Source organism: Malurus melanocephalus, unplaced genomic scaffold, assembly GCF_030028575.1.
Source record: "Malurus melanocephalus ecotype Western Australia unplaced genomic scaffold, MMel_1.1 scaffold_193, whole genome shotgun sequence".
Classification (NCBI taxonomy): domain Eukaryota; kingdom Metazoa; phylum Chordata; class Aves; order Passeriformes; family Maluridae; genus Malurus; species Malurus melanocephalus.
The window spans coordinates 612,216-633,310 of NW_026623425.1; the positions used below are offsets into that span (position 1 = coordinate 612,216).

The window sequence follows — 21,095 nt, forward strand, 5'->3', positions numbered from 1 at the left end:
TGGGAATGCTGAGTTTGTAGGTGAAATCCATAAACAGCAAAGAGAGCATGTTGGTGAAGGTGGGATCTGCCTCACGCTCTGTCTCGCCGGGGTGGCTGAGTGTAGCAGTAGGAGCTGTATTTGGTAGGTGTTGCTGTGAATTCCCATAAACACTCTGCTTGTTRTGGTTGATCGTGGTAGAACGAGCTCGTTGAGAATACAAAGCACTTCAAAGGGAGGTTACAAGGAATGTTTCTCAATTAAGAATAAAATGCAAATACTACGTGACCTCAAAACGGGGGAAAATACCGTCCATGGAGTAGAAAAAGAGAAGTGCTCCCATTCGTAGTAAAAAACTCTACAACTGCTTCCTATTCCAATAGGGCACYAACAAAGCGGTAGTAATTTACAGGCTTGAAACTGCCAAGGAGTTTGACCTGCTTTCAGTAAATTCGTGGTCTGGATTCTTTTCTAGAGGAGTCCCTCTCCTTTCTCTGAGGGAGATTAACCCACAAGGGCTAAAGTTTGCTGTTTTCCATTTCTATGCGTGTTTGTGCAAGTGTGGGACCCTGAGAGACAGCAGTGTTAGTGCTGAAACCGAGCAGGGGTATTCCTGCTCTCAGAGGTGAAAAGCACACTCAGGATAACATGTCTCTTTATGAGGTTTTTAAGAATTGTTTTCCTTTGTTCCCTCCCCGAGGCAGAATGGAATTCAGGAAGATGGGATTACCCTGTGATAAAGCTGACCCTTTGTGCTGCCTTTCAGCGTTTTCTTTATCTCGTTTCCAGGGAAGGAACTCCCTCTCTTTGCCATAAGGCTGTCCCTATCCTTTTGATGGGTTTATACAGGATTTCCTGCTGAGTCAATAGCGGAGGAGTGCAGGGACATAGCAGTCGGGATTCGCAGGGAGCCTGTGCTCAGCCGGAGGAGATTCAGCCCGGCGGAGGCAGAGCAGCGCTGCCTTTTGACTTATGTAAGTGGCGACTTTTTGCTGTATAATTAATRATTGTAATAAAAGCACATTTGCATCCCATTGCACCAATACCTTCTCTGTGGCAAGATTTAGAGATAACGCAAGGTCCAGACCCACTAATATTTTTACCAGTGGGTGGATTTCAGCCCCACCGAGACTCCGCAGACCTGATTTTTTTTCCCTACAGATGCATGCTGACAGCGGGACCCCGAGCGCTGCGGGAACGGCTCCGTGCCGGGGGAATTCCCTTTCTCTGTAACCCTAAGTCCACCCCCCGTTTCGTGAGACCCTCAGACCCCCACAAACGGCTCCCCCGGGGGCGCAGGGGGCGAGCGTGGCCCCGGTTCCCCGGGAGGGCGGAGGGGCCGCGGGTTCTGCCGGGCGGGGGTCGCGTCCCCAGACCCCGCCCCCGCCGCCGARGGGGCGTGGCCCAGCCCGCCGCGGGCCAATGAGCGGGCGGTCACGTGCGGGGGCGTGGCGGCGCTGCCCCCCGTTTCCTGCGGGTCACGTGGCCGGTGCCCGGCGTTGCCGTGGCAGCGGCGGAGGCGGCTCCGGCTCTGGCTCCCGATCCCGCTCCTGCTGCCTCTCCCGCTCCCGGTCCCTCTCCCGGGACTCCCGGCCCGGCCCCGGACAGCAGCGCGGTGAGACACGGCCGGCCCCTGGGGCCGTATTCCGCCCGCAGGGGGCTCATCCCCAGTGGGGCCCGCGCTCTGGGGCAGCGRGCGGCATCCCCTCAGGCGGGTTTGGGGTGTGGGGGGCTCGTCCTGCAGAGGTGGGAGAATCTCCTGCCCGCGGGGCTCCGGGAGGAGGGGGTCTCGTCCTGCCCGGGTGCTGGGGGGGCAGTTGGTTTTATCCTGCCTGAACAGGGGTTTCCCTGCCCGGGGCRGTGTGGGGGGGACGCGCCTGGTCCTGCCCTGGGAGGGGGAATGCCGTGCCCGGGATGGTGAGGGTGGGATGCGCGCCTCATCCTGGCTGGCTGGGGGCAATCCCCTGSCCGGGTGGAGGGGGCGAATGGGAAGGGTCCGCTGTGGGCAGAGAAGGGGGTCCCGTCCTGTTCGTCGGTACTCTGGAGGTCCCATGGGAATGCAGAAGGCAGGCCAGCTCCCGGGAGATGGATCYGGGCAGGGATCCTGCCGCTGGAGTGCTGTAGGGCAGAAATCTCCGGCATACGGTGCGGGGAAGACTCTTGCCCAGGGTGCTCATGGAAAGGGGAATCGAGGGGTTGGGTCCCATCCTGCCTGAGGAGCTGTGGAGGAATCTTGAAAGCATGGGGATCCAGTGGTAGGAGCTTACATCCTGCCTAGGAAAGATCCTCTGTCCCGATTGCCTTTGGAGGGAATGTCCTAGCTGGGAGGGGGTCTCATGCTGGTTTGGGGGATCCCCTGTCTGAGGGTGCTCTTGGACGGGAGATCTTCACTGTGTGGGATCATATCCTGCACAGGGTGTGCTGAGGATGGCTGGAAAGGAGGAGGAGGAGAAAAATCCTCTGCTCAGGTGGTGCCCYGTGAGGAGGATCCCAGCTGCAGTGGTGGAACCAGAGGGCCACATCCTGCCTGGGAGGCGATCCYCATCTGCCATAAGGGTGGTCACAGCTGTAGGGTCACTCCTGTGACACCCAAGGAGTGCTGCTTGGGAGGGTCCCAAGCCAGAAGAGAACATAAGAAAGGGTTTCCTACAGCAAGGAGGGCTTGAGCTCATGGGGGTGGAGTTGCAGGGCTTGGGATTTGGCTTAGCCATGGYCTGCAGGGGCTTGAACAGTGTTCAAGACAGGGGAGGAAGGGACTGGCACRAACCCACGGATCAGTCTGGGGGTGTGGGGCAGAAACCTGGGACTGAGGAGGGGGCTGGCATCCGAAAAGCAGGCAGAGGAGCTGCCAGTGCTGCAGAGACAGCGCTCAGTGGGCGACTGAGCACGGCAGTGGTGGGAGGGGGATCCGCACAGCTCGGCCCTGGTGCTGTGGGCTTCATTCCCYGCTGTGAAAAAATCCCCACACATGCACCAAGACATGGGGAGGCAAAGGCTTTCCATTTTCTGAAGGACAGCACGGGGCAGGTTAACAAAATCAATGCGAGGGAACAATCACAGAGAGGTTTCTGTCCTGTATGGAGTGGGGTCAGATGTGTCAGTGGTGCAGTGCGAGTGAGTGAAGACACAGCTGGGGTGGACTTTGCCAGAGCTGCCTGAGGAAAAGGTCTCTGGGGAATTCTTCTTTCCMCATCCAGAACTCAACAGCCCTGTGCAGTCAAACCCTGTAGAATAGTTATTTCTGTAAGAACAAGTGTCCTTAAACTTTGAAAGGCAGGGACCTGAAATCTCCAGAATAAGCCTTCCCTGATGCAGGTGACAGGCTGAAAAGTATTTCCAGAGTAAAACTACTGCAGCTACAGTGCATGTAAAATGCTTCTTTGGTCTTGTGTTTCAGCCCTTGGAGCCCTTCACTCAGTCCCTCCATGTCCATAGCCAGCAAGGTGAGTTTCACTTCCTGGCAGTGCTTGTCTGRGCTACATTTGTGTTTATGGATTTTATTCTGAAGTTGTTTACTTATCTGAGAACATCTCTTGAGCTGCTCCACAGTGAAAATTCAGCCTTGTGGTATTTTTAGCTTATTTTTCTAAGGAAAGAAGCAGATGTGATTGGGTTCTCTTGCCCTCTCTCTGTAACCTCTGAATTCATTTGTCTTTTAAATGGAATTTGTCCCAGGGGTCAACGTTTCCTACATAGAAAGTTCCTAAGTATTTTATGAAAATAAATGGCAGAGTAGAGGCCGTCACTGTCCCAGCTGGGGACAAAGTGAGTGAATTCAGTCCACACTATACATTACAGGGTCCACACAGGATGTTGTCACAGGAAACAGCTTCATAATTTTRCTGCTCACAGAYTGTTTCTTCCTCCRATCCTCCCAGGAGGCATTTTTATTYTGTAAAATAGGTGATTCTTGCCTCTTCTGGAAGCACAGATCAAGCAGGAAGGTTTGTGCCTATTATTCCTTCTCTTCTTGTTTGTATTATGGCGTGAATGTTCTATTATGCCTTTCTTTTTGTTTGTTTGGTTTGGTTTTCATTTTYTGGGTTTGTTGGATTTTATCTTTTTTGTTACTTYTAAATATTTTGAAATCTGAGCAGATCAGGAGCCTCCCTGGAGTGTTCCAGGGGCTTCAATGATGGCCTTATCCAGGAACCATTTTGTGCTGCCATCCTTGTTATGTCTGAGGGGGCTGGAACTTGAAAGCACCCCATGTTCAGGAGGGACAATCTTGGACCWGCAGTGCTTTATTTGCTAATCTTTGTTATTGTGCCTGAAACAGCTTCCTTCCCTTTTASTAACAGCATTCAGAGTCGTGGGCAGTTGGTCTCCTTTTGATCTTTGCCACTTCTCCAAGTCTCCCAGCAGCCATGGCTTTATTAGCTGTCCCCACGTGGCTCTTGTATGTGGAGAGCTGGGGGGACAGGAGCAGGGCTGGAAGGTGCCTGTGACCTTGAGAGGTGGTGCTGGGACTAATTAGTGCCACACCAGGTGAGATTCTGGGCAGCATCTCCTCCTCCTGGRAGCTGGGTGAGTGTTTTATGGCCAGAAGGTGCAGCTCTGGTGTCTCTGTCTGCCACCACCACAGGGCTCCGTGGTGGAGTTGTGATTAAACAAAGATTTGTGGTTTCCATTCTTTAAAGACTGAGTTCCTTTCAGGTATCCGTCAGAACTGAGGGTTTTTTTTGCACAAAACATTGCATGGACGTGGTTCTGTGTCTGGGGATCACCAGTGCATTTGGCAGCAGCCTGGGGATATGGTGGTGTAAAGCATCCACCATCTGAAATACTCTTGCTTGTTTTCATACATCTCTCAGTGTAAATCCTTGAATCTGCAGATGATGGAATTTCCTGGAAGCAGCTCGCTTTTCCCCTTGGAATTGTCTTTTCCTTTCCCTCMGCTCAGAGACACCGGTGGAAGTAGGGGCACATTCTTGTTCAGATGTGGCTGATAAACGGAATGTGATCCACTCAGGAAATTTAACTTCCCACTGCAAAAGCTTGGGAAGTTCATTTGTTAAACCTACACAGCATTCAGCCCATTCATTGGGGGAGTCTGGGGGGAAAACTGTGCCCATCTAAACAGAACTGTGTTGAGGAGTGGTTTAACTGAAAAAAACTGCTGTGCTGGTTGAAAGTAAACCAGCGGGAGAAATTAACCCCCACCCAAATACCTTGAGAGAGACTTCAGGTTCGGAGTTACAATTTAATACAAAGGTTACAATGGATGCAATGCTACAGAAAAACTGGCTTAAACTACAGAGTACAGCTAAGTCATGATTGCAGGCTTGACGAAGGCGGTGGTCCTGTGGAAGGTCTGATCCTCCTGTGGAATTTTGGGTCCTCCTGTGTGTCCAGTGGTGGTGGTGGTCAAATCCCCAAACTGCCCAGGTTCTAAACGGTCAGATTCAGGCAGGAAAGTTCAATACCTCCCCCAGGGCAGGGAATTTCACAACGGAATGATGTGGTGCCATGAGTCATGGGATATTTTGGGGAATCCKTTATGGCCTAGGTCGTTACAGCTGCCTGTTGAGGCAGTTGAGCGATTATGGCCCATTGGCAGAGATGACCCCCTTGGGCTGGCTGTAGTTATCATGGCTGAGTTAATCAATTTGTGAAGACAAAGAAACATCACCCTCCCTGCAGGGTTTGCCTCCATCCCTTGTCCAACGCCCAGCCTGCAGCCTGGGGGTCGGGTGTGCATTGTGCAGCTCCTGCAAACGCCCCACCATTAACAGTTCATCAGGAATAATGTAGATGTGAGGAGAATACACAGTTTGGTTACACCCCACATTGAAACCCAGGACAACTGGGATCCAAAAAAGGAGCAAAAAGTGATTCCCTGAACTGGTGTTACTTTAATGCTCTRAGGAGATCCATTTGGAGCCAGCCCATGATGCACCGGGAAATGAACTGTCAGCTCAAAACAAAGATAAGACAGGGGCCAAGTGTGTTTATGAAAAACATTTTTTTATTAGTGAAAAGGAATTAAAGGGCCAAGTTGAGATGCCAGCTCTCAAGTGAAAAGCCAGATGCTGTGCAGCCTCCCTGGATTCCTGCTGGAGTAGTTCCTGGGTGTACCTGTGAAATGTTTCCTAGTTCTCATGGTCATTTTTGGCAATTAYGGACGTTCCTTTCTCAGTTCTGTCCTCCAAGTGTGGTGCTATTGGTCCATCATTTTCCACTGACCAAGGGCAACTTTGTTCCACTGTAGCTTTCCCAGTAGTTGATGCTCATTCTGTCCAACACCCCGCCTTGAACGTGACTGTTTTGTTCCCTCAGCATTTCTYTCACCATGAGTTCTGAATTAAATGTTCCGGTGGATCCTTCCACTCCTGCTTGCTGCTCTGAGCCTGGCACAAAGGGCATGGATTATCGGGACTGGGTCCGGCGCAGCTACCTGGAATTGGTCACCTCCAACCACCACTCTGTTCAAGCCCTTTCCTGGAGAAAATTGTACCTGAGCCGAGCCAAACTGAAAGCTTCCAGCAGAACCTCTGCTCTGCTCTCTGGATTTGCAATGGTATGTGTGTTTTTATTGCTTTTTGAACTGTGAAGGTTTTTGGGTTCCCTAAAATCAACTGTTAATCAGTGTTTTCCTCCTGGGAAAAAGCAGGGAGTTGCTTCCTGAAGAGACAGGAGGCATCTGCCTGAGGGTTTCTGTTTGGCTGCTGCTCCACAGTTTGAGGCTGGCTCTCTCAAGGCAGCAGGGACACATGAGCTGTCTAACAACCAGCCCACACACTCCCAAGTCAGYCCTTTAAAAATACTAATCCTCTACCTGCAAGCGATCCTAAGAGCTCCAGCAGCATTGCTAAACAATCCAGGACCTCCTCTGGCCCCGAGGCTGTCTGGCGCTGGCTGCCTTCATGTGCGGCTGCTCTTGGGCGTGTTGCTCCTGCAGGCCCCTGCGGYTGCTGTGGTCCTGAACGTTATTTTAATTTCTCAGTGTGTTTTCTCAGGTCACGATGTCTAAAATAAGGTGGAGGTTGGGTCACAGTCTGCCGAAGTTGAAGTTTACATAGCCTGATCAGGGAGATCGTGTTATACCACTGAGGTGTGAGAAGAGGCCCTGAGCCTCAGACCCGGTGTCAGAGGGTTCTGCACCCTGCAGGGAGCCAAACCTGGTATATTTTTGTCAGTGCTGCCTATTGGAAGTGATCCCTGGTGCTTGCTTTCTGCTGTGCAGCACTAGGATATTATTTGGAAGTGATTTGCATAGGTCAGGACCATGTCAGGAGAGAGCAAATAAACAAGACTGAGACTGTCAGTGGTCCAGTGCTCAGGGCTGTCTGAGCGGTGGTGTTAAAACACCATTGTGCTTGTTACTGTGAGCCCCTTCATCTCCCCTCTGCTTTTGCTTACTGGGAGTGAGAATTGAAACCAGTTTGAGGGAGGTTTCCTGCTCAGGAAATGGGCAGGTCTGGTTGTTCYCGAGGTCTGTCAGCAGAGGGGCAGAGGGCAATGCCTGGGTGGCGTGAGACACGGTGTGATGATGTTTCATCACAGCTCAGAAGCTGGGGGGGGAAGACAGATCTCAGGAAGTTTYCAGATAGCCTTTCTTGTCTTATTTTAGCTTCTTCTGCTGCTTTTGCCTCCCCCAGCCCCCCAGACCATGAATCATCCATAACATTACAACAGTCTGGGATGATGAAGTTGGTCACCCAAAGTGAAGCTGGAAAGCTGCAAGGCGGGGGTTTCAGTGGGAGCAGGCTGGAGTGGGCTTCATAAAGTCTCTGTTGGTTTGTAACCAAACCTGTGTGCTGCAGGGGCAGAAGGTCCCTCCTCCTTCTGAAAAAGCTAAGTGCTCTCCTGTATACTTCTCTCACTCAAGAGTTTTCTCACTCTTAAAAAGCCTCTCACATGCTTKTCCTSTGTGCCTCTGGTTACTGGAGTTCTSTTKWGGCTGTTCTCTTTAACGTGATTGTTAAATTAACATTTTGCATTGTTGGATGCTGATCTACCAGCGTGGTCACACGCTGTGTCCCTGCTGGGTGTGCTGTCACTGGCACCACTGGCAGCCCTGAGACTCTGGGGCTTGTAGCCCACCCACACTGCAGGGCTGAACCACATCTCTGCAAACAAAGCACGCTTTCTCAGCTCACACTGCAGAAAGTTGCTGAAAGTCCTTGACAAACACAATATTAACCATTGGTTTTACATTCCCTTTGAACTGCTTAAAGTGCAGTTGAATACACACAAGGTATAAGTAGTGTTAATTATGGTTGCCAACCTAACATAAGAAATAGACCTGAAAGCAGTAACTAAGAAATAAAATCTCTTGCAATAAGAAATTATCTTTATTTGCAAGCTTTTTGCCCAGCTCATTGGAAAACTGAGATATGTCTTCCCATTGGGTTATTTCTCCATTGGTAGTTTGGCACGCAGGTATTTAGCACACGGATGTTTACTCTCTAATAAGAGCACCTCTTTGGCTATTGATGAAAGAAGAGAAGTTATTTAGAGATAAATATGTGTAGACGTGGCACTTAGGGACATGGTTTAGTGGTGGACTTGGCAGTGCTGGAGTAGTGGTTGGATTCTGTGATCTTGAAGGTGTTTTCCAGTCTGAATGATTCYGTGATTCTATTAAATAGTTTCCCCAAAGCCTTGAGTGCATTTAACTATGCAAACAAATGTCATCCAGGGCTTGACTATTGCCTTATTTACTTCCCTGTCGGTGTGTTTGATGCAAGCTAGTTCCATATTGGCTGAAATTATTGCGAGCTGATGGATATTTAATCAACAAGCAATGGCTCTGCTCCAGCTCCTTCTGGACAGGCTGCAGAATAATGTGAACCTGCCTTGTTACCATCTCTGGTATTTCTGGCAGAGCCCTGGGCAGCTCAGGAGGATGTGGGTCATTCCAGTGCCAAGTCTGCTTGGAGGTGGGCAGTAGGGCAGCTGCATCTGCCCCGAGGAGGCTACAAATAAAGGAAATGTAGAGGGAGCTTAAGAAACCGCCTTAATAATTTTCCTGATGGAAATAAGAGCTATTACTGCTAATCCTTCTTCTCAATATATGTCCAATTGCTACAGGATATGTGTTTGATTAAAAAAAACCAAACCAAAACAAAAACCCTGACAGATCTACTGGAGTGATTGTTTTTACAGTCTGCCAAACCATCTGTGTGAATGTGTCATGGTTTATGTTAAGCCATTTGTCATCCTTTTGCCTGATATTATCTGTCCTGGTCTGAATTTCTCAAGATGAATAACATCTTTGTTGTGGATAGTCTGAGCTATGCTGGTCTAAACTCCACCATCATTGCATGTAATTTAATTGCAGTTTMATTCTAAGATATTTTGAGCTACTTGATCCTATAATTCTGGAGTTCAACTGGGTGATTCTCAAGCTTAAAATTAAGCCTGTCCTGAAATATTCCATGGCTTGGCAGAGAGCTCAGCCTTACAAAGTTCCTTCTGGGAAGAGGTTAAAATTAAGAGGACTGTTACATGGAAGAGTATAATTGTATCAAACATGACATATTAATAGTTTTACAGGCTAGGCAGCATATTTAATGATTTTTAAATGGGTTATGTCAGCTTGTCCTCTTTCTCTTATCCCGGTCAGGGAATGACATGACAGCCTGTGCTGGGTAAAGCAGTCAGCGCTCGCTCACCTTTTCAGTACTCATTTGGGTTAAATGAACTGTTTTTCTGCCTTGCTGCCCTATCTGGATTGTTGATGTTTTTCCCTGAAATACCTCTTACTGAGCCATCAGTCAGTGTTAAAAATTCATCACATTGCACAGCTGAAGYTCACCCTGGGGAATAGGTTAGTCTGGGAGGAAACATCCAATTAGCTGAAAAGTGCTGCTCATGTGAAGGATAACAAGCAGAAATTGATATGTTGACATCAGCCAGGCTTTCAGCTTTAATATAAAGCTATAAATTGGACATGCAGGTACAATTCCCACTCAGCTGTGTCTCTGGGTATTACAGCACCCCATAATGAACAATGTACCTGCAGGTTTTCCTGGCTGATGGGGCGTGACTGGCAACCACAGTGCTGTACAAATTCATTGTACAGTGAAGCAGAGAATAAGTCTGATCTCCTCCCTCTCCAATCAATATAAGGGGAACTGCAAAGAGAACATACACAAGGCAACGTGAAATGTGTTCTAATTAAATYGACCTTGCAGTAGGTAGTGAAGCCAATCCTGTGTTAGTATTTTCTCTGCTATACAACAGGAACAACTGTAGACTGCAACTAGGAGCCTGTAAAAACAAACAAAGGTAAAACCCCAACAMGTTCACAATCAGAACAGAAGGCTGGGAATGCCTAAGACCTGGCACAATAATTTTGGTGTCTCTAATGTCCTAAATAGTTGATGTAGCTATAAAATCTAGACTGGTAGAGATTGACCGTTTGCCACACGTGTTGGYTCTTGTTTGCTGCTAAATATGTTCAGACTTGACTATCATCTGATGCAGGTAAGGCAGCAGTCATGCCAACTGGTTTCCATCCCCTTTAATCCTTTTCAGGGCTTCCAACAGGGATAAAGTGAGCATACCCCTAATCTTCCAGTGCCTAAATAATATTATTAACAAGTAATGCCRGAGTGAGTGGGGCAGGTGATTATATGGAGCCTGAAATGGGTGCTCAGGGTAGTCTCATGTGAAGGCTGGATAATGTAATCATGAATCAATTCTGCAAAATCCTTCTGTGCCCCAGAATCGAGCTGCAGAATTGAAACTTTGCCTTCTCATGATGTTCTTGAGAGGGGCTGCTTTCCAGCAAGCTGTGCTGGGCTGGAGCAGCAGGTCAGCTGAGATCACCAGAGGTTTTCCCTGCTGCCAAGACAGTAACGTCTCTGCAAATCATAAAATGCAGCTGCAGRTCCAAGCCAGCTGCTAGCAAGGGATGTTTGATAGTCTTGTCCACTGTTTTAGTGGCTTCTCTTAGCAAATGGTTTGTGCAGTTTTTTCAGGGATGCCACCACACAGAAGTACTGGTTTGCCTCACAGGTAGCATAAGTAATTGTATGAATACTTATGCTTGCTAAACCAGTTAATAGTAGCGTACAGGGACTCCAGTTCTGACCTCAAAAGAGGCTCCTGCTCTCTTGCACATATTCTGCTTCTTAAGCTTTATTTGATTAAAGTAAAAATAGCTTTAGGGACCTGCTGTATGATTGCTCTCRTTTGGGGAAGCAGACTCTCCTGAGTTGCTGAGCACACCCATAAGCCRGTAGCTGTCCACTTCTGCTGAGTGTATCACTAAGTTATTACCTCTCAAGGGAGAAATTTGRTGATATAAATAACTTTAAAGTTATTTATCTGGGCATTTTTTGTAATAAAAACAAACGTAAACTGTTCTGAGGACTGTTCTGAGAAGGCAGCTATTTTAACTACAGGCTAACTTAAACTGTAAAGTAGCTTGTGTGCTTCCCATGGTGGGTAGTGAAACCTGGCTGGCCACTGGCCAGAGGAGCTGCTTGGTTTTGCTTTTCTTCACATGCCTGAAGTTGAAACTTCCTGTGCTGCAGCTGAGAGGAAGGAGTGGCAGGAGAGGGTGTGATGGTGGTTTAAAGCAGATTCTCAGCTGCCTCCCAGCCCCACATGGCATCTKATAAGCTCCTCCCATTGTGTGTTGGGTTTGGGGCAGTTCCTGTGGCTCATGGTGGCAAGGAGGGATGTGTTCTTAGAGAAAAACCCTGGCCTCAGAAAGGCCAGAGCACAGGTGGCACATGYATCCTTGTGGGTGACAGCAGTGATCTGTCTGGGCTGCCATTCCAAAAAGCCCTGGAGTGTGTACTTGACCTTAGGTGTTCTTCCTGAAGCGAGATGCTTTCCTGGATGAAAGCCTCACAAAGAGGAAAGCCAGCAGATGTTGACAAACTCTTTGTTCCTTCCGCCAGGTGGCCATGGTGGAGGTGCAGCTGGAGGTGCAGTACAAGTACCCCCAGATGCTGCTGATCGCCTTCAGCGCCTGCACGACGGTGCTCGTGGCCGTCCACCTCTTCGCCCTCCTCATCAGCACCTGCATCCTGCCCAACGTGGAAGCCGTGAGCAACATCCACAACCTGAACTCCATCAGCGAGTCCCCRCACGAGCGCATGCACCCCTACATCGAGCTGGCCTGGGGCTTCTCCACYGTCCTGGGAATCCTCCTTTTCCTCGCAGAAGTCGTGCTCCTGTGCTGGATAAAATTCCTGCCGGTGGGCTCCATCCTGAAAAACGAGACCACCAACGTGGAGAAGCCCAGCAGCCATGCAGGGTGGCAGTCGGCACTGGTGTCCACCATCATCATGGTCCCTGTGGGTCTGATTTTTGTCGTCTTCACCATTCATTTCTACCGCTCCTTGGTGCGGCACAAAACGGAGCGGCACAACCGGGAGATCGAGGAGCTCCACAAACTGAAAGTGCAGCTAGATGGGCATGACAGAGGCATGCAGGTGGTGTGACAGAGCCTGCAYGTAGCTCAGCCAGGGCTGAGAGCAAAATACCTGGTGTGCTGCTTGGTGAGACGCACCAGGGATGGATTGTCTTGAGGCTTAAATCTGTAAATGCTACTTGCCTGCCATTTCTAGCTGTGGGTTCTCGTGCTGTTCCACATGCTGGGGGGTCTGCCCTGATTCTGGTGCAACACACTTGGTACTTAAGTTGACACTGCCGTGGTGTTCAAGGTCAAAACTTTATCTACCTTATTGTTGGTAGCCAAAAAATCTGTATTTTTTACAAATGCAATATTCTGTTGCCAAAAATGAAACTGCGTCAGCTGTCCCAAAATCCTCTGTGTGTGTGTGTGTGTGTGTGTGTGTAGGACCTGTCTTATGTGTCAGAACTCCCTGGCTGTCAGTGCAGCCACAATTAACTGGCAGCTCAATTCCAGAGCAGAGCTGGTTAATGTGGGTACCTGCAGCTGACTCAAGGACATCCAGGAAAGCACAACAGAAATGGAGAGTGTCGATCACCATTGTTCCAAAGCAAGTATTCCATAAATACGTAAYCAGAAAGAAAACATGCTTAGTTTTTATGTTCTTTTCTTGCTATTCTTTACTATCTTTTTACAGCTTGGGAGGTAGRATTTTGAGTTGCAGGAGGCTGGGAAGTTCTCTCGTACTTTCTTCAGCTGCGTCTGTCACTTTAGATTGAGTAAGTGCCAAGATCATGTGTTTTTTCCCAATAAGAGGCAAGAGTGCCCAGGGAAGGCTTACAGGTGTTTTAGTTTTAACAAGGACGTTCTTAAAACAGAACAGTGACAGGGAATTTAATGAGACAAGACTTTGAAGGACTAACAAAGCAAGTTTCAAGGAGGTAAAGGAGTGACAGCAAGTATTTCAGAAAYCTGCCGCTGCATCTTCTTCATTTGTGCATTGCTGCGATGCCTTTTGCCTGAGAGAACAAGCCCAGTCCTGTGTTATTTCATCATTTRGGTTTTCAGGTTTTTTTTTTSTTTTTTTAATTGGCTGTAGCATTTTTTCTGTCAGAAATGAATGCTTCCTTCTCCCTTCACCAAAGCAGACAACTCCTCTGGTGGAACCTGGAGCTGTCCTGGCGAGCCTGATGGAGCCGGATCCGGCAGGAATGCTGTGAGCCATTAAAGAGCTATCCCTTTCCTTTGAGCTCATTTCTGTTTTCAGCAGCTGAGACAATGATACTTGCATGTCTGTGTTGCTTAACAAGGGAAGCTTGTAAATTCCATAGCATCCTCGTGGGTGAAAACTTCTGTAAAAAAAAAAAAAAAGTTATGATTTTTGGTGACTTTTTGGAGAGAAGAGAGTGTCTTGCAATCATCAGCTCTTTTAAGGGAAAATCAGGCTTTCTGCCACACAGGGCTGCAAGAAGCATAAGCACATTTTCTTGGCCCTGATCCTGTGCTGGTTTCCTCCTCTGCACTCAAAAACTGCAGTTTCAGAGTCTCCGAGGCCTTACAGGTTTCTGAAATCATTAAGGATGTTTATAAAGTTCTGTTTAACCCTGGTCTCTTTTYCCCCTGGGATTTGAGAACTCTAATGGCAGTGTATTACATGTCAGCTTCCCAGAAGGGAGAGCACAGGCCARCCCCAGGGCAGCAGGGTGAGACTATCCCAATACTCCTCTCTGGCTAGGGCCTTGGGAAACCAACTCTCATCTCTCTTGTTTACATGTGAATGTGAGCATTGCTGAACAAGTTGCTTAGCACTGTGTCTGTGGCTTTCATCTGCTGTTCTTGCTGCAGTTGGCATGTACTGTATTGGCTGATGTGCAGCAAAGAAAATAGGCTTTGTGTGCTAAATGACTAATCTGTACTCATGTGCATATGCAAAAAAACAAGGAGTGTCCTCCAGGAAGTGGGGTGGTCGTGCAATTCATATGAACTCCCCAGGACTCTGCCCTCTCTCCCTCCTCTTTTTACTGTAATAAAAATTAAAAGGTTTATACAACAGCATCAGAGTTGAGTTTTCTGCCAAGTGCTACACGTGTTGGCTCCTCCACCAACAGAATTTCTGTTGTGAGGCCAGAGCCAGACCAGATGGGATGAATCTCTCATCTGTACTTTGCACTCTCCTTTAACACCAGTAATAGGAGAACCTTGTGTGCTCAGGGGTTCAGGAGGCTATCAAGGAAAGTATTGCACCCTTTTTGCAAATTTTTTTTTTTTTATTTCCCCCTGTGCATACAATCCTGCAAAAGTAATGCAGCTTGTTTGGAAAGAGCCAAATCATTGATTTAATTTTTTGCAAATGCAATAAACTTCAGCAAATGGAGAAATGCAGCAGAAACTGCTTGGATTTTGTAGAATAATTTACTGAGGCTTTGRTGGGATTGGATTCAAGATCAGTCTCAAGGCAGTGCATCTGTGACTGGAGTGGGATCGCCTTACTCCAAGGGGGAGCCTGAGGTACAGTTTGGGATGGTGTCCCAAGGGCAAATGCACTTAAAACAGAATAATAACATGCTTTCCTATCCTTGCTTCTAGCTCTGTTTCTTGTGTCTCTCTGGGCACTGAGTTTTCCCTTCCATGAGAAACCCACGGGGTATTTTTGCTTTCTGATTCTGGGATCTCTCAAGGTTACCCATCAACTTCATGCCRTAACTCTTCTTTCCCAACAACACAYTTGCTTTTCTTGCTTCTGCCTCTCTTCCTCCAACTTGTTTACATTTTCACCACTGTTGGGTCCAGGCTTATGCTGCAGAACGGTTACCCTTGTTCCAGCTGTGGGAATTCATCCATAAAGCAAGGAGTAGGGATGTTGTCCAGCTGGGTGTTTCTGTGCTACAGCACCAGAAAATCCTCCCTGCTCCTGCTGCTGCCCCTGTGGCTGTCAGCAGGACTCTCATCAGTCAAGCCAGCCTTTCCACACTGTCACTGCTGTCCCAGCAGRGCTGGCAGCTCTCTGTGTCACGTCTGGCTTTGTCTGCCTGTGCTTAGCCACGTCAGTCCTGTGCCGTCACCTCTCTGTCTTTCCTGGGGTGTCTGTCATTCCTGGAGTGTCCCAGGTTTTGTGTGGCTGTGATCCTGCAATGCCTGAGTGGAGCTGCTTCTCCCAAGAGTTCCACCCTCAGCTGGGTACCTGTGTTGAGGATCTCCTCTGGCATGTGTTGGCTTCCTGTGCCAGCCTTGGGCCCTGGGCTCTCTGGACCAGTTATCACCTTCTTTGGGCTATTTCTCCAATTTTTGCACTGGAGCTTAGCACAGGGACAGTCATGGTCTTGCTTCAAAGTCCTGAGTCTTCCTCCAGATATTTTTTTGATAGCATTTGCCCAGCAGAAAAATGCTTCTGCAGGCTCCCAGCACTGCAGGCACCCTGCCTAACCACCCTAAAGCAGGCAAGAGCTCTCAAAGACAGGGGGACAGCACTTCTTTGTGTCATTCCTGGGCACCAGCCTTGGCTTAGGAGGCAATTCCTCTCTTTCTAAGACTCTTAGCAGGAGTAAAGAAGGGGCACAACCGCGAGCTGGAGGGAGCAGGATCGGGTTCTCCCTTTGCCGCGTTTAGTGGCAGCTCTCCCTATTTTTAACATCGCCCCGGGGCAGGCCGGGGCTCCCTGTTTCTGTGGATTGGAGGCTCTCGGGGAGCCTTTACGACCGGTGGAGATGGAGTCGTGTTGGGTTTGACCATGTGACGGATGAAAGCGATACCGTGCGAGAGCCCCGGGCGGAGCGGGCGCTGCCGTAAGCGCTCAGATATGTGGAAGTGTTTGTGGAGAGCGCTGGGGTGGGTGCAGCTGCAGAGCGAACATCCTTCCACATCCTTCCGCTCCCTGCCTCTGGGATGTGGGGACGGGCAATCCCARTTTGCCTCGAGGTTACCTGCGCTGGGTTCGGGGGTGGAGGTGCTCCTCCTGTCTTTCTGTGGGATTTCACAATGTGCTTTCCTTTTTCTGCCTTCGAGCAAACAAAAGGTCTTTGAGTTTCCCTGCTGCTGTAGATTTCTTATCTTTTAAATCTGATTGCACCAACTTCTAAGACAACTTCCTCAACATCCCACCCCCAAGATGCAATCTCAAATTCAGATGGGCCAGAGGGGTTGTTTTCTGRTTAACTCACAGGCTCTCTCCTCTACACCCATCTCAAAGCAGTTTCAGTAATTACAATTGACTGGCTGGATTTGGAGAGTATTTCCCTGAATCCCTGTGTCCAACTGGGAGCTTGCTCTCTGCCCAGAAGTGTGACAGCCATGAGTGCTAAGAGGAAAAAAAAAAGTGTATTTTAGCTTTGCTTCTTGTTTTGCCTCTGCATGAGCAATATTTAATGTGGAACAATGAATGTATCTCAGTTATTGTCCAGCTGTTTGAGAGAAACTGGATAAACTTGCTCAGTTTTATGCTTCTTGGTGATTTCAGACTGATTTTTTGAAAGGCAGCTCAAGTCCTCCAGCATCCTCTATGGGTTAACTTGGGTTCTGCCTTCTTGAAAAAATGCTTGGTGAGATATTATTATTCTCCTTTTGCAATGCACAAGGAGATAACAATTAAATGCACTTCCTTTTAATGAGGGTCTGGGTCTTGGCATGTGTTTTACAAGGAGGTTAAGGAGATAGTTAAGGAGGCAAACAGCTGTGAAAGGAACTCCTATAACAGGAAGACCATTAAAGTTTGTCTTAATAATACCAGCTTAGTGGACAAAATTACTTTCAAGAGCTCATTAATTGAGGTTAAAAGATCCTTATACTTTTCTCAGATTTCTATGGTACTTGACAGTTAAATTGTTCATGTTTTGTAACACTGCAAAACAGGATTTTCTTTCACTTTTTTCTGGCTTTTTATAAGCGAATGTACAACAAGTTTTAAGGAGTAATATTGAAGATGGGTGTGCAATTGCATTTTGATCTAAGGATGATGCCCAAAAGGCTGTCTAGTAGGTGAAAAATGTCAAAAGATTGGCACAGCAATGCCTGTGTAGTGACTAGATTAAGTTTTGGACTTCAAAAACACCAAGAAAAAGCCCTTAGTTTTTGGCTCAGTATTTAATTATTTGCATTTTTTCACATCTAAGATAGCAACTAGGAAGAGCTGGAATCTTCTGGCAAGAACAGCAGCTTCCTGCATAATTCAATCGAAGCAGAAAAAGTCAGCCAGCAATTGCAGAGCACAAAATGAACTAACACWCTGTAAGTTATTGTGGCAATCTGATGCATCAGAATCCATCATCTGCTTTCACTGTGGAGAGAATGGAGCAGCAGGGACACACACAGAAAAGTGTTTTAGCAGCCTGAGAGCACAATATAAATGTAAAAGGGACTGTTGGAAATTAGGGCCAAGCATTAATGGCAATACTTGACTGCTGCAGAGTGGTGAGCAGAGAGCAGATCGATGGAGAGCCTTGGAACTGAAGGGTGAGGAGGATGCAGGTGCAGTGTTTGCTCTCTCTGTGACAGCCTGCACTGGGTTTCCTCCCTGGGTGTCTGTGCCAGGCTCAGCCTCCTCCTCCTGCTGGGACAAAGCCCCTCTRCTCCAACAGCAGCTCCAGGTGCTGTCTTGGGGACATCCCTCTGCAGATGCTGCCGAGCCCTGTGGACACCAGGCTGTGCAAAAAGGTGAGGAACTGCTGCTCTGAGAGCACTCCCTGCTTTGGGGAGTGAGCTGGACAATCCCAGAATGGGTTGGGTTGGAAGGGACTTTAATGATCATCCACTTGCACCTCCTGCCATGGGCAGGGACACCTTGCACTAGACCAGGTTGCTCCTACCTGGCCTAGGACACTTCCAGGGATGGGGCAGCCACAGCTTCTCTGGGCACCCTGTGCCAGGGCCTCACCCCCTTCACAGGTAAGAATTTCATCCTAATACCTAATCTAGATCTATCCTCTTTCAGTTGCAGCCTGTGAGGTATTTCCTGGGACTGAGCTCGCTGTGAGCAGGCATGGCTTGCCTGTTGTGTTCCTGTGTTTGTACTGAAGAGGATCCATCAGAGAGGATGTGCCATGACTTCCAAAACTGCTGCTGGAGCTCCTGGAGTGGTGGACACTCGCCAGCCCACCTGGATGGAGGTTTGGAGTTTGGGACTGCCCATGGGAGTCCTGCTACTAGGTTCCTGCTGCACTGACCAAACCAGCCCTCAAAGAGCTCTGGTTGTATCTGTTGGCTWAAACTGCTAAAAAAATATCCTGATTGACCCATCTGCTTTCTACTGACTGTTCTGGGTGAAGAGCTCCCTCCCCTGCAGTGCCCAAAGCAGAGGGCAGTGCCTGTGGCAGGAGTGCTTTACTGTGCAGCAAATGCTGTGCCAAGGAGGTSCTTCTAGGGCAGAGCACAGCAGTGCAGGCATGCTGAGATTCCCTGGACAAATGTCCCCTTTCCTTACCAACTAAAACCAGGCAGCACTGCCTGGTGGTGGCAAGCTGGTGTTTTCCTGTGCTGAATGGCTTTCATGGCACCACCGTGTTTATTAAACGATCACGCTTCTTCCACAGCACAACTTCATTTTCAAGAGCACAGAAGTTTGTTCAGAGCAGACAGATGGCCTCAGATCAGCTTCTGCTGTAAATGACTGTTTGAATCTTAGGTACGAGGCATGATTCAAACCTGACTGCTGGAGGTGCCAGGAAAATAAATGATAGCTGCCAGGGTTGCAGTCTGTTGCCCAGCTAATTCCCAAAATCAGACTCTTGCTACTGAGAGCTGACAGCGGGGTTCAGAGATGACAAATGATCAGAAAATAACACAGTCTGTGCAGGCCTTTGGTCTGATCTCTGGCCAAGCCCAAAGAGTCAGCATTGGCTCTCTGCAAATGCTGCCCTTGGGTCCCAGAAGATACAGGTCACACATGGAATTTATGAAAAATCCTCATTGTTAGGGCATGAATCTTCCGTAAAGAATAATTACTTACTTTAGTTCTTAGTGTGTTGCACTGTCTGTGAAGAGATACTTGCTTACCTTCCTCCCCTGAGTGCTGGCCCCTAAAGGACCCATCTGAGGTGGATGAGGAGATAATTGTACCCCCAGGGTTCGGTGCAACATTCAAACCAGTCTGACAGTATCACGTATGGGCTAGGAAAGGTTAAAGTCTGTGGCAGGGCTTGAGTTGAAACTCTGTCAAGGGGTGTTTGATACACTGTTAAATATTTCGAAATGTKTAATTTAATGCAAGTGTTGGCTGTTGGCTTTTTTGTTACAACACAAGTAACGGATACAACCTCTCATTTCTGATATTGGCCAAAAAGCTGCCGTTGCCCAGAAGGCTTCGACGCCCACCCGTTTCACTTCTGTTTGTTAAATTTCCATTTTATTGAGCTTATCTCTGCGCACACCTGGTTCCTTAGCCCCACCTCAGAAATAAACCAAGGCTTACAAATTCTGTACCTCATTTTACACATCTCTCAACAAAACGCAAGCTCTCGGTCACACGGGCCTTCCTTGGAAGGAAAGAGCGATTTGTAGCAGTTCTTTGCCCAGTTCCTCGTGCCTCCCCCCGGCGCTAAACTCTGCAGAGAGCTCCCTGAAGGTGATGCAGACACGGCGGTGCTCGATGTGCCTGCGGTGGATCCCGTGCTTCCACTTGTACCGGGCATCCCCCTGCAGCACCACCAGCGACCTCCGGGGCAAGGGGACGGCCACACTCACCTCCTTACCTGGAACCAGCCTTGGGGACTCAAWTCCCTCTTTTCCTGAATCTCTGCACGCTGATATCTGCGTGAAAGATCCGGGGGGACTTAATTCTTCTGTTTTGGAAATGGGGAATAATTGGATGGTGTCCTCTGAATCGCAAGACATGGAGAGCACAGTTTTTGAGAGCAAGTTCAAGCTCACCAGGCGCTCCCCCCAGAGCCACCAGTCATCAAAGTGGGGGTCGATGGCAGAGCCTCTCTCRGGTCTGTAGTCCAGGTTACACTGTTCCACAGGTAGGAAACCACTGAGCACAGCACAGGCCTTCATCTGGGCCACGATCTTCCTACTGAAACTCGGCAATCCAGAAAAGCTGCCAGCTTTCAGCCTTTGYTTCTTGAAGTTCACTTTGGGTCCATAGTCCTGTTGGAAAAGAAGAGGGAGGGAAAAGTTGGTGTAAAGGAAAAATCTAGGACAAGGCTTTTTGGAGAGGCTGTTCCTGCAGAGTTCTGTTCTCATCTCTTCCAGTGACCTGGTTGCCAGGTTGCAAAAGGACTCAGTGGATCTACATTAATCTCTCTAGRTTTATAAAGTGAAACCAAATATAAACACCCACTTCTTTCCTTTGGAGATTGTGTGAACTTCAATGCTTGGACACATCAAATACTGTTTGTTGTAAGTATCCTGCTCTTTTGCAAGAAGTTGATTTTAATTACAGGTAATTCTTACAATTGAATTCAGGAACATTCAAAGGAAAACACTTAATGAAACATCTAAATATTTTGGGTTTTRACTGAAAACAGCTTTCTTTTTCCAGAGGGATCTAAGATCAGATGTGCTTTTAAAGTCCAACCTGTTTCTTTCGGCCAGACTGTGATGGTTTCCAGTCATCTTGATCCATCAGCTCCACTATCTCATATTCTTCATCTTCAGTAATGAAGTCCTCCACCAGGAAYACCCCTGGAAAGGGAAATGCCCAGCCAGCAAATTCTGAGTGCTCATTTCCTTTAGCTAGGCCTGTTGCTGGACAGTAAGTGAAATTATCTTCTCTCTGCGGAAATAGCAATGGAAAAGAAAAAAAAAGCAATAAAATATTTCCATTTTTTAGCCCTGCAAACTTGGTATTGCAGCATGAAAACTGTAT

General features: G+C 48.2%; 2 protein-coding genes across 2 annotated transcripts in view; one reads left to right on the plus strand and one right to left on the minus strand.

The window, feature by feature from the left end:
* Window positions 1-1,457: 1,457 nt before the first annotated feature.
* Window positions 1,458-19,196, plus strand: ORAI2 (ORAI calcium release-activated calcium modulator 2). The gene is made up of 4 exons (XM_057373348.1): window positions 1,458-1,594; window positions 3,377-3,422; window positions 6,259-6,499; window positions 11,841-19,196. The coding sequence occupies exons 3-4, from the start codon at window positions 6,272-6,274 to the stop codon at window positions 12,384-12,386; spliced, it is 774 nt and encodes a 257-aa protein (XP_057229331.1). The 5' UTR covers window positions 1,458-1,594; window positions 3,377-3,422; window positions 6,259-6,271; the 3' UTR covers window positions 12,387-19,196.
* Window positions 19,197-19,229: 33 nt separating this feature from the next.
* Window positions 19,230-21,095, minus strand: part of ALKBH4 (alkB homolog 4, lysine demethylase) — a 2,999-nt gene continuing 1,133 nt past the window's right edge. Inside the window, exons 2-4 of the mRNA XM_057373368.1 lie at window positions 20,805-20,968; window positions 20,156-20,374; window positions 19,230-20,035 (exon numbers count right to left, since the gene is read on the minus strand). Of these exons, the coding sequence (XP_057229351.1) occupies window positions 19,748-20,035; window positions 20,156-20,374; window positions 20,805-20,968 (671 nt within the window). The 3' untranslated portion in view covers window positions 19,230-19,747. The remainder of the gene's footprint in view (window positions 20,036-20,155; window positions 20,375-20,804; window positions 20,969-21,095) is intronic.